The sequence below is a fragment of the Pagrus pagrus genome (assembly GCF_965226575.1).
Source record: "Pagrus pagrus genome assembly, chromosome: 7".
Classification (NCBI taxonomy): Eukaryota; Metazoa; Chordata; class Actinopteri; order Spariformes; family Sparidae; genus Pagrus; species Pagrus pagrus.
The window spans coordinates 4,778,651-4,791,453 of record NC_140191.1 but is presented as its reverse complement, the minus strand read 5'-3'; the positions used below and the strand labels follow the sequence as shown (position 1 = coordinate 4,791,453).

General features: G+C 42.5%; 1 protein-coding gene across 1 annotated transcript; it reads left to right on the top strand.

The window, feature by feature from the left end:
- The first annotated feature begins 437 nt into the window (after positions 1 to 437).
- mios (missing oocyte, meiosis regulator, homolog) lies at positions 438 to 12,305 on the top strand. The gene is made up of 12 exons (XM_084358555.1): positions 438 to 534; positions 1,267 to 2,133; positions 2,308 to 2,801; positions 3,645 to 3,739; positions 3,866 to 4,120; positions 6,528 to 6,697; positions 7,212 to 7,277; positions 7,422 to 7,580; positions 9,157 to 9,309; positions 9,857 to 10,061; positions 10,320 to 10,449; positions 10,777 to 12,305. The coding sequence occupies exons 2-12, from the start codon at positions 1,315 to 1,317 to the stop codon at positions 10,865 to 10,867; spliced, it is 2,637 nt and encodes an 878-aa protein (XP_084214681.1). The 5' UTR covers positions 438 to 534; positions 1,267 to 1,314; the 3' UTR covers positions 10,868 to 12,305.
- Positions 12,306 to 12,803: the final 498 nt, after the last annotated feature.

Genomic DNA, 12,803 nt, shown 5'->3' with positions numbered 1-12,803 from the left:
TCACTGCTTTGTGTTTTGGGCTGTTGACCATGGAGATTATTTGGATGCTGTGTGTGTAAGAGTCCCAAATGAGATTGTTTTACTTTTCCACTGTCGCCCACTAATGTTAAAACCAGATGAGTTGTAAGTTATTATGATTCCCATGTACCGCACAGTTTTTAACCTTATTTAAAGCAGCCTACTTGCAAAGTGCAGTCAATCCGATGATCCGTGCACACTGGATTACTTCCCAGAAAGAAAGAAAAAAACATATTTTCAAATAATGTACCATATTGTACTCGATTACAATAATCTGATGATGTGTGTGTCATTATCAGGGAGTATTTTCATACACTTTGGTAACAGCACCCTCTGGTGGTTAACTGCGTGCATTAAATTAAAAGTTAACCGGAACTTTTTAGCAGCTGACACCTCTGAACACCCCGGACGTGTTTTGGTGTTACACACAACATTCAGTGGGGCTTCAAGTGTCCCTTCCCGACATGTGTATGTCAAGTCGAAATTCAGCTGCTCGTTTAAACACCGCGCGTGTTTGTAAGTAACGCAGCATCGTTAATCTGGTTAATTGTTAGCAAGTGTTTTCGACAGCTAGCTAAAACAGCGCTAGCTAAACGGTTGTGTTTCAGCTCGTCCTTCACTCGTTAGCATTAGCTTAGTTGAGTTAGCATGTCAACAAACTTGGAGCTGTAGTTTTTCCTGCTGTGTCACTTTGGCACGTCGCAAATCGACCGCATCTTTTATTCAACGCAGGTCTCTTATTTCAAACCACTACGTTGCAAGCTTAGCCACTTAGCATCAGGCTGCTAACTTTTCAGACAAGGCAGTAACGTTCAGATTTGCATCAACACTTCAGCTAATTTACACCTCAAAGGGGCACTTTGTGGTTTTGGAGAAGAAATTCAAATTCAGAGTTTTAATATTTAAATTATTAATAACGTAATAATCCAAACGCAGAAATATTTATTTTTTCCATAACTAAATAAACAAGCTGTTCTTAGAGGAAAATTAGGCCTAGAAAGGTGGCAGGGTCCGCCAAATATAAACTAAGAGCGTGTTTAGTTCAGTCAATGAAGATCTTTCTCTTAAATGTCTTCGCTAAAACTACATGGTGCACCTTTAATGTTACTATAACTACTTCTGAGATTTGTCAGTGCTGTTTATTGGCCAACCTGCGTTTATTTCAGTAGCTTCAGGTCTGTAGTGTCACTGTGGTGTCAGAAGTGTTAATCCATGGACTCATTTCTGTGTTATTTATCCAATTTCCAGGTTACAGAAGGCAGATTTCTTTGAGATCCTTCTAGCTGCTTTTGAATCATGAGTGGCTCCAAGCCGGACATCCTGTGGTCTCCCCACCACCCGGACCGTTATGTCATCTGTGACTCTGAACTTGGACTGTACCGTATTGGACCTGTGGGCAGCGCAGAAACCAAGGCTGGCACTCTCCCGCTGTCTGAAGAAACTGCTGCTACTTTACTAGCCATTAACTCTGACACCCCGTACATGAAATGTGTGGCTTGGTACCCAAAGCACGAGCCTGAGTGTCTGCTCGCTGTGGGCCAAGCTAATGGCAGAGTAGTGCTCACCAGCCTGGGTCAGAGCCACAACTCTACATGTAAAGAGCTGGTGGGGAAAGAGTTTGTTCCCAAGCACGCCCGTCAATGCAACACTTTAGCCTGGAACCCGGTGGACAGCAACTTGCTGGCTGCTGGGCTGGACAAGCACAGGGCGGACTTCTCTGTCCTCATATGGGACATCAGCAGTAAGTTTTCTCCAGAGACCAGTGTATCCGCAGATAAGATTCGTCTCTCATCTGTAGATTTGGACTCGAGCACAGTAGTGACCAAACCGTTGTATGAGCTAGGCCAGAACGATGCTTGCCTGTCTCTCTGCTGGCTGCTTCGTGACCCAAAGCTGCTGTTGGCTGGCATGCACAGGAACCTCGCAATATTTGACCTGAGAAACACAAGCCAGAAAACGTTTGTCAACACCAAGGCCATCCAGGGGGTGACGGTCGACCCACACTTCCATGACCGCGTTGCCTCTTTCTTTGAGGGCCAGGTGGCCATCTGGGATCTGAGGAAGTTTGAGAAGCCTGTGCTTACGCTCACTGAGCAGCCTAAGCCACTCACTAAGGTCTGACTCGGTTTGTTTTAAGGAGATAAGCTTAATGTCTAGATTTCCGTCTAGTTAAATTGGGATAAAAATGCGTGTTTTGTGGATTCTTATCACATATCTTGCTGGTAAATTATTAAATATAGTAGAATTTACAGGTTGTTAGTAACATGATGTTCTCCTTTCTCATTTTAGGTGGCTTGGTGTCCAACTCGTACCGGCCTGCTGGCTACACTGACACGTGACAGCAACATCATCCGCCTGTACGACATGCAACACACTCCTACACCCATCGGCGATGAGACGGAGCCCACCATCATCGAGCGAAGCGTGCAGCCCTGTGAGAGCCAGATTGGCAGCTTCGCCTGGCACCCGTCCTCTCAGAACCGCATGGTGGTGGTGTCAGCAGCCAACCGGGTCATGACTGACTTCACCGTGTTTGAACGCATCTCACTGGCCTGGAGCTCTACTACCTCTCTCATGTGGGCGTGCGGCAGGCACTTGTATGACTGTGTGGAGGATGGGGCTGAAGGAGTTGAGAGCGTGATTGAGAAAGACATCGCCACTAAGATGAGGCAGAGGGCCCAGTCCAGGTACGGGCACGATACCGTCCAGGTGTGGAGGAACCACCAGTTGGCTGGAGGGAACGATCCCCAGCTCAAGTCTTTGTGGTATGATCTGTTCTATATCCTTTTTGACGAGGAAGTGGTGGAAATGCCTGCTCAGTGGGACACTGTTTATCTTGGTATAACAATCATCGTGAATGTGCTGTGATTCGGTGCACCTGGGTTTTGATCAACAAATCTGTTGACTCAGCTGCTAATCAAAAAAATCTGCAAAGATGCTTCATGTAGTAGTTGTGCTTCATGACTCTTTCTTATCCGTAGTTTCGTCTCTCTTCTGATGTAGCGTGCAATCTGCAAAGTAACGTGTAACTAAAGTTATCATATAAATCCATTGTTGTAAGAATTAAAACATTTGCCTCCAAAGTGTAGTGCAGTGGAAATACTCAAGCAAATCACAAGTACCTCAAAAACTTAAATACAGCACTTGAGTAAATGCACTTAGTTACATTCAATAACTGAATATAGGTAACTTAAACGTCATGAATAGATTAAAGTCACAGTGTAGTATTTTTCTGTGAGTGTGGCGTCTTTTAAATCATTTTGATGGAGCTCCTGATGACTATCTCTGCTAAGGACTGGTGTTATCTACAGTGACATAGTGATTAACTCTTATCTTTGTTTTATAAAGATACAAAAACGATACAGATATCGTCTAATTTTAAGTAATTTAGGAACCTACCGTAAACCTTCTAGACTGGAAATGTATCAATTTGTCTCCTATAGTCAGTAGTAATTTTTTATCATAAATTGACAGCTCTTATCTTATCCCACAGTGGTCCAGTTTATATTTGAGCATTGTGATAAAGTTCTGTGGTACCTGTGGTTCTTCTTAAATCTCTGTTCTGTGCTACCATTGTTATGTTTGAACTGCAATATCAGCTAAACTTCCTATAGAGTATCACATATGAAGCAGTGTGCAGAAGATATGGAGCTGAAGCTGCAGGGGAACAAGCAGTCTGTCGTCTACTCTGGTATCAAGAACATTGTGAAGACCAGCTCGGGTAAGTCATTGACACTCTGAACACTTAATGATGATCAGAACTTGGTTAAATAATATTTCTAAACTTTATTAAGTTGTGTGTTATCGATTTATAGAATGGTGTGTGTTTGTCCTCCTGGTCTCTCAGGCACAACAGAGAGCCGCAGGTGCTGGAGCGGTTCAGACCGGCAGACGGATCTACCGCGGTACCTCAGCGAGGAGCGTTGCCTCGCCCTGCGGCTCTGCGGCTGGATCAGCCGGGGTACCGACATCGACGTGGAGATATTCCTTCGAACACTGGAGCAGGAGCGCGAGTGGGAGCGGGCGGCCGCCGTGGCTCTGTTCAACCTGGACATCCGCCGGGCCATCCAGATCCTCAACAAAGGAGCCACGGTTGAGAAGGGTGAGTTCTGCATCACCTGAGAGTGAAGGGGGAGGAAGCAGGTGTGTCTTTGAAGCCAGGTGTTGACTGGAAGGAGGAACGATTCAGAACCGACACATTATTGCACATGTGCTGCTTGAAAATGTGAAACTCTAATGCTGACATATTTATATAAACTAAGTTATGTGCATGAGGGCTGCAACGAGTGACGATTTTCATTTTCAATTAAAATGCAGATTAATTTCTTGATTAATTAGTTAATTGTTTGGTTTATAAAACATCAGGAAACAATTAAAAAAAATCCCATCACAATATCCTAGAGCCCAGGATAACATCATCAAATACCTGAGAGACAGTCCAAAACCCCAAGTTATTAAATTATCTTTAGTGTTAGACCAGGAAAATCAACAACTCCCACATTTTTGCTTAAAAAAAACAACTTTTTCTCATCAAAAAAGTTACATTTTAATATGATTTAATATTCTTCCCATCAATAAACTGATTGCTTTACTAAATGTAGCAGCTTAAATGTGCTTGGTCTTATAAATTACATTTTTTTTCGGACTAAATAAATTATTTGTAGTGGTAAAAAATGAAGCAGAAGCAGTAAAATGTCAAATAATCACATAATTTTAAAGGGATCTCTCCTGGATAAATGATTTACACTTCTCAGTTCAGTTCATCTGCTTCTGCACAAATGTGCATTGTAATGTCATGCTGCTTTACCAGGAAATGAAGTAAGCAGTATTTTGAAAGCTATGTTGACCAAGGACCTATGTCTGCAGTGTGTATCAAAGCATGATAAAACAGTGTCATCATTTTTAGGTGAAAAAAAACCTCTCAGAAATGTGCCAAAGATATTATTGTACTATCCTGATAAAAAATAAAGTGCCCCTTTCTGTTTTCAGACAAAAGCAAGGAATGTCAGAAATGTAACAGCAGGAGAACCTTGTTTTTCACACAACACTTGTCTTGTATCAGCTGCAGCGCTTTTCACACCGAGGGTTGATGAAAATGGAGAGGGAAGGCTGTTGTTTACACACGTCTTGACTAAGAAAAAATTCCACCAATGTAGGTCAAACGTTTTTCTGCTGTGTGTTCTAATGAGTGTTTCCTGAGCATGACTGATGGGGTGATCCATTAGATAAGGAGTGTCAACAGAGCCATCTCGACAGACAGTTGCAGTGTTTTTTCAACAGCAGCTCTCAGTCAATGCATTGATTCTCATCTACACACTTGTATAAATATTTGAACATTTTTGTGGTAGTGGTAATTTTAGTTTGACGTGTTCTCAGCCTGTGGCAGCCAACTGAAAACGGTCTTAGTGGCAGAGAAGTTTTTTAGTCAATTTAGCCGAAATGTACTAAATAAATTTAATGTTGAAGAAAAAGTGGGACATTTAGAAAAATGCTTGTTCGCTTTGGATGAATATCGGTCTCATATCAGTCTGACTCTGCAATGTAAGAAAATACAGCCATTAGACGCTTAGCTAAGCTTGGCTCTGTCCAAAGGTCAACAAGCTCACTAAAAACATTTTATATCCCATTTGTTTAATCTGTACTACGGCTGGCATGATATTAGATCTTAACTGTCCATTATCGTGGCCGAAAGAATTCATGACACTGATATTATGCCAAAATTTTGCCACATTTCGGGTGGAGTGTCTCGCCCTCATCTGTTCTTCTTCTTTTTTCAATTTTATTGCAGGTTGAAACAGGTGTTAAAATGCATTATTCCAAAAAAGAACGTAAAGAAACAAATGATTTAAGAGTCACCAGTTTATTTACATGATATTTTTGACTGTGTATTACTAATAATATATCAATATTTCATACTCTGATATCACCATTTGCATCACTGTCGGTTTATCTTGACTGACCGCTCTAATCTGTACAAAAACCAAAGTGCATAAAACGTTTGTTAGTTAGGAGCTTTAAATTTGCTGGAAGTAGAGTTGCCAAAATGTTACACTACTCCTGTAAATAATTAATGTTGAGTCAGTGAATGAATGAGTTTTACACCACTACGACCTTGAAAGGTGTTGTATAATAGAAACAATATAAACAATACGAAACCATCAGTAAACAACAGGCCGTCTGTAAAAAGAAACTGATTTTTAGGCATTTTTCTTCAAGGGTGCTTTAATCCTTTTGTTTTGTTTTGAATGCTGATGAAGACCACAGCATGACCAAAGTGATGAAGCTGTTTTTAATGTGAACAAATCACAAAACAAAGGTTTTTTCAAGTAATTCATGTGTCTTGAAACTTCTTGTTCATTGAGCCATAAAGCCAAACCGCCTTGAATAGTTGCCTCTGAAGCTCAGTCAAAAAAACTGCTTTCTTTTTGTCCGACCAGAGCGCTGCACTCACAATGAAGACTTTGCTGATATGAACTAAACCAGCCTGTCTGACTTCTTCTCGTTCACAGGTGACCTGAACCTGAACGTGGTTGCCATGGCTCTGTCAGGCTACACCGACGAGAAGTCCTCCCTGTGGAGGGAGATGTGCAGCTCTCTGAGGCTGCAGCTGAAGAACCCCTACCTTTGCGTGATGTTTGCCTTTCTCACCAGTGAGCCTGGAGCCTATGATGGCGTGCTGGTAATGGATCTCTTACTGTCACGGAATTTCATGGCTCTATTGCAAACACAAGGAAAGTTGGTGAAAGAAAAAAAATAGACGTTTAAATCGGCAAAGAAGTAGTTAATACTCCAGTGTCTTCAGGTGCACAGGAAGAGATGTGTTCCACATTTATGTAATCAGTGCTGTAAGGTCGTTAAACACTTAACAGAAAATGAACCCGTGCCCAGGACAGAGTGTTTTCCTCCCCCAGTTGCATCAGAATCTGGCAGCCAGCTGCTGTCACATTTATTTATCTCTTTAGACCTTTTCCTGGCCAGAAGTGATGACTCCACGATAAAAGCATTAAGTCAGTCCCTTTGACTTTGTTTCTTGCCATCTTGGCTCTTAGACTTGATTAGGTGTTCCTGCAGAAGTGTGTCACGGAGCAGAAGAATTTAAGTTGCAAATTGACGCCTTTATTCGAGATTGTAATCCCAAAATATTTATTTATAAAATGACAAGAGGGGATAAAAATTCTTTGTCTGTATTTCAGTACGAGAGCAGTGTTGCTGTGCGGGACCGAGTAGCCTTTGCCTGTATGTTTCTCAGCGACGCCCAGGTAACACAACACAAAGCCTTTCAACAGCAGATTATGTCTGTTGTCATACCTTGTTACAGCATTTCCTGTTGAACTTCTGTAGTGCATGATCAGGTTGCATTCGCCTCTGATTTCATAAACTTCTCTGGGGTTGTTTGACTGCAGCTCCCTCGATACATCGACAAACTAACCAATGAGATGAAGGAGGCGGGCAACCTGGAGGGCATCCTGCTGACGGGTCTGACTAAGGATGGCGTGGACCTCATGGAGAGCTACGTGGACCGCACTGGAGATGTCCAGACTGCCAGCTTCTGCATGCTGAAGGTACACAGACACAGAAAAAGGATGCCTAGTTCATCCTATTTTGTAATCGGTACACATTTACGAGAAATATGATTGGAGCCAAGTCCAGGCCCTCAACCAAAATATTTAGCTATGTAAGATTTCACTTTTGCAGTTTGGCTTATTGTTCTATATCTTCTGTAGATTTCAGTACATATACAAGGCTCATGTAAAAGCCTATGACCTAAATCATCTAATAATTAAGATAAATGTCCCCACGTGAAGAGAAGTATGAAAACTGAGGCTACTTTCAGTTATTCGGTGCATGGTGAGATCTAATAAACCAACCGTATACCACTGCTCTTCACAAATTTATAATCCCTCCTCACCCGACCAGATCTCTGGCCTGTTAAACTCTTGTTACCCTTCAGGTACATAATGAAGTTGCCTTCCATTCCTTTACACCTTATAAATGGAATAAAAAGAAGATTATAAACTTCAAATATATGTAGAGATTGTCAATGTGCCTTTTTTTGTCCGTATTTGTCCTGTTGTTTTGCCCGGCTGTGTATGAATGAACTCAGGTCTGTTTTGTAAAAGATCACGATCTCAATAAGACCTGATTAAATAAAGGTTGTGTACAAACAAAGGATTCCACATCTTAAGCCTATTTGACCATCAACACAAAAAGATGGCATCTAAGTGAAAAAATGCAGATAACATGATTTTTTCTAAAGCATCAGTAACAACAACAATACTTTAGTTCAGCCAGAAATGAAGCAGGCCACTTTTCATTTGTGGATAAACTATGAATTAAACTTGTCTTGTCGTGCAACACAGAAGACACGCTTGTGTCATTTTATTGCCAAATAAGTTTTGCAGTAACTTAAGCTGCTGTCACTCTGTTAGCACTTACAAATGAATGCAAAATGACACCTGGCCTCAGGTACAATCCTACAGCACATATAAATCAATTTTATTCATAAATGAAATAAAATAATACTCAAACAACCACAGCATGCACAAATGATATTGAACATGTACATGGCTGCGTCTCCACCACCCATGATAGTACATGGAACAGCCCCAAAACTTAACAGATCAGAAGGTTTAAACAGGAACCTAAATGAACAAACTGTATAACTGCTACCAAGAGAAAAGGTCTGATCGCACCCTTGTAGAGATCAAGGCACATGTTGAAACTTGTGCGTTCATTTCTAAAAAGTCACAGCCTCTTATTCTTAACACAGTTGCCATCTATGAAGCTCATCTCATTGGAGTTGTTTGCTGTCATGCACTTGGTTCTTTAAAGAAACACTAAAGCAGTTGTGGAACAGGTCTGTAATTTTTCAACATGTTGGGGAACATTATGTTCAATTCTTACTTTGCTTGATCGTTTTCCTGTTCTACCTGCTCCTCAGTAGAGCACTGCAGTAACTTCCTATACCTCTTATACCGTTTACACAAACATGAACTTGTTTCACCAGAGGGATGGGTGTAGGAAGGTGAGAGCTCTAGAAGGTATTTGTTCAAGTACACTTAAACTATTTGTTTTCCCATGCGGCAGGTAAACCTGAAGTGATGTGAAAGAAGGCTAAGACAATGTTTCCTTTACTAGGGTTCCCCAGGTGATGTGCTGAAAGACCCTCGAGTCCAATGCTGGATCGAAAACTACCGCAACTTGTTGGACGCGTGGAGGTTCTGGCACAAACGAGCTGAGTTTGATATCCATCGAGGAAAGCTGGACCCCAGCTCCAAACCACTGGCCCAGGTAACTGACATCAGGAACATCTTGTTCCTATAGTTGAATGTTTGTATATATATATATATATACAAAATGTATTCAAGTTACTGATAAAACTGTAAAACTTTGTTTTGTTTGTTACTGTCATAGATATTACTGCCCTCGTAACAAAATGGGACGTTTGTACTGTTTATTACTCACAGGTATTTGTGCCAAGCAATATGAAGAGTGTCAGCCAAGCTCATAACACTCACAGCTCTGCTCTCCAATTCTCGTCATAAAACTTGTGTTCTAGTCAGCGATCTATTCCAGACAGTACACACACTTTTCTTTTTATAAATCCTAATACTTAATGTTTGGCTTGTTTTCATGCAAGCTAAACTCGGCACTATCTAGCTGCATCACTGGCATTCCAATATTCACAGTTAAGCATGTCGGGATTATAGTTTATCTAATCCTTATCTCCCTCTCCCCTAAAGTGAAAATCGGACAGCTGGTGAGCGTGCACTTGTCAGTTTTACCTTCATGTTCACCAGCTTATCAACCGACCTTTGTGTTTGTTCTTGTGCGACAGGTGTTTGTGAGCTGCAACTTCTGCGGGAAGTCCATTTCCTACAGCTGCTCGGCAATGCCTCACCAGGGCCGCGGCTTCAGCCAGTACGGGGTCAGCGGCTCACCCACTAAGTCAAAAGTCACCAGTTGCCCTGGCTGCAGGAAACCGCTGCCACGTTGTGCCCTCTGCCTCATGAACATGGGCACACCTGTTTCTAATTGTCCAGGTAAACCAGCCTGTGTGGAGTATGTAGACAGATGTTCAGGCAGTCATCTTGGAGCAGCTTGAGTGCCCATAATAGTTAACTGAGCATTTGCAGGGGACAATGTCTGGACTTTGATCAACATTTAGTTGCAGCTGCACCTGGCAGTTTGGTGGCCAATCCAGTTTCCTTACTGCCTTGTTGTCACTCATACCAATGTTGATAGATAGTCAAATTTTAGTGATTGTTCATGTTGACTTATGGATAAATCTTTTCTGGCAGGAACAGGGAAGTCGGATGAGAAGGTGGACTTGACAAGGGAGAACAAACTCGCCCAGTTCAACAACTGGTTCACCTGGTGTCACAACTGTCGACACGGAGGCCATGCTGGCCACATGCTTAGCTGGTTCAGGTGGGACTTGCATGATGCTGCACAAGTCTGCATAATTTTCAGACAGACAATTGTGAACTGTTATGGCCCATGTACCCTCAAATCATTGAACTTTTTTAATCCTGAAACAGTAATTTAAAAAAGACTGTACACAAACAGTCAAATGTGAAAATACAATATTGATAATAATTGTATTTTTGCTGAAACTAAAAAAATTAATTCATGGAAGTTACACTGACCTGCTTTACCCTTCTGTGTTCTTGAGGCCAGGATGTAAAAAAAACTTTTGTATTATCTATTGTTTATCCATTTCTTCTCATCTTCATTCATCTAATTTGTCCGTTACAGAGACCACACAGAGTGCCCAGTGTCGGCGTGCACGTGTAAATGCATGCAGCTGGACACCACAGGGAACCTGGTGCCTTCAGACAGCAGCTAAACAGGAGACGCCTGTCGGAAAGTGAAGCCAAACACCAGCACAGAGCCAACCGGTGCAGGTTCACCGCTGCACCCGCTGCACCGACAACTGGGCAAGGGACAAAGGGTGCCAGCAGTGTCCTCCTCTGGAGTGGCTGCTTGAATAGAATGACATACTGTTAAGTTATAGTCTAGTGAATGTAACGTTGTGACAGACCCCTACATGAAGAAGGGAGGCAGTGTGTGTTACTGATCTCACTAACTGAATCAATGACAGAAAGGGAGCAAATGCAAACTCACTGCTCTGCTAATGAAAATCCCACTCAGGAGAAATACAAGAGGCTCTGCTGTAATCAGCCTCTTCCAATCTAACCTGAATCAGGCTTGTGGTTTTATTGTGATTTATTAAAAAAAAAAAAAGTCCACTCACACATCAGGTTGTAACGATGTGATCGCAGGTGCCAATATGTCTGAGCTATATTTTTTGGGCTTGTGTTTTAATACGCTATTTAACGTCTGTGTTTGTCTTACGAAAGGATCTTCACATACCTCATGAAAGCGTGTTTTGGGGTGAAGGACGGTACCCCGGGTGACGGAGCGGAGTGTAGCGCACAATAACAACACTCTCTTGCTCTCTTCATGTTCGTCTGTGCCACTCTTCTTCTAGCATTGTGCGGGAGGGCTTCCAGTGCGTTCTGGGGGCGAGAATGAGGAATAGGAGAAGGTAGGGGTGGTGGTGATGGGTGATGAGGAGGGTGGGAGGGGTGCGTCTGTATTCACCAGCCCACTCCAGGCCTGTGGTCCATGAAAGAAGCTCGCCAGAAAACAGCAGCTGCTCGGCACTCTGACAAGACCCTCCAGATTGTTCCCCTCATAAAGAACCTCAGCTGCCGGAACACTATTGACTCAAAGAGAGGGCGAGAGAACAGACAGCCTGAGCCCCGTACCCCCTCCTTCCTACACCCTCCGACATACACAGACTTGCCCTCTCTTTCTTTCTCCCCTCACTCTGGTGCCCAAATTGCACCCAAAAACTATGCATACCACACATCAATCTGAGGATGGGCGCCGTCTGTGGGGGGACGGCCGTGTGTAAGCGGCATTGTAAATGGGTTTTCTCTCTTTCTCTGCCACCCTCCCCGCTCTGTCACTAACCTAGGGAGGCATTGTAAGTGAGAGGCGGCCTGCACCAGAGCTGGCTAAATCACTTAGTCATGGAGTAGGGAGGAGGAGGTGCAGAGGAGGGGGGCACAGGAGCTACTGTATGCTGCTTTCACCAGGATCTCTTCCCGGTGTGGGAGGTTTTATAGGCCTGCATGCCCTTTTGTGAACTATTTTGGAGTGGAGCTGACAAATTGGCGAGCCGTGTAGCGTCCCGATAAACAAGGGTGGCTGGAATTTCATCCTTTCAGTGTTTTCTTGTGTTTGCCTTTTAAATAAATTCCGACTGACAAATTGGAGCACAGCTGAATGGAGTGTTTTTACATACGTTTACATGGCTTATTTTTATATTATGATTCATAGACACAGATGGCGTGGGTTTTATGTCGTGTGCATTCTTTATCTTTGCCTAAAAAACATTGAGTCACACATTATTCTCTCATGGGAACTCCCACAGAATAGCACAACATCAATGCTGGCAGAAAGATAGATAAGATGGATAGGGCCTCAGAAACGGATAAGCAATAAATCTCCTTTTTAAACTTAAATGTGCAATATCTAAGATTGTCAACTTGATGAAACAAACAGGCAGCAAATCTCAAGTTTAACTGCTAACTATAGCTGCTGTTAGCTAGTTAGCTTGGCTAGAATGAAAATTTTAGATATATTATGAATGTTTTCAACTAAAATTCTTACACATTGCACCTTTAAAGTTTGTTATTGACCTTGGAAGCAGCCGTTGACACAATAATCTCACCACAAAGTCCATTATTAGCTAATCTGGGGCTCACGATCAT

Excerpts from the sequence above, each read along its gene's own strand:
- mios (XM_084358555.1), top strand. The coding sequence starts at position 1,315 with ATGAGTGGCTCCAAGCCGGACATCCTGTGGTCTCCCCACCACCCGGAC. Across the intron at positions 2,802-3,644 it reads TGGTATGATCTGTTCTATAT|GAAGCAGTGTGCAGAAGATA; the intron begins CCTTTTTGACGA and ends AGTATCACATAT. Across the intron at positions 9,310-9,856 it reads GCTCCAAACCACTGGCCCAG|GTGTTTGTGAGCTGCAACTT; the intron begins GTAACTGACATC and ends CTTGTGCGACAG.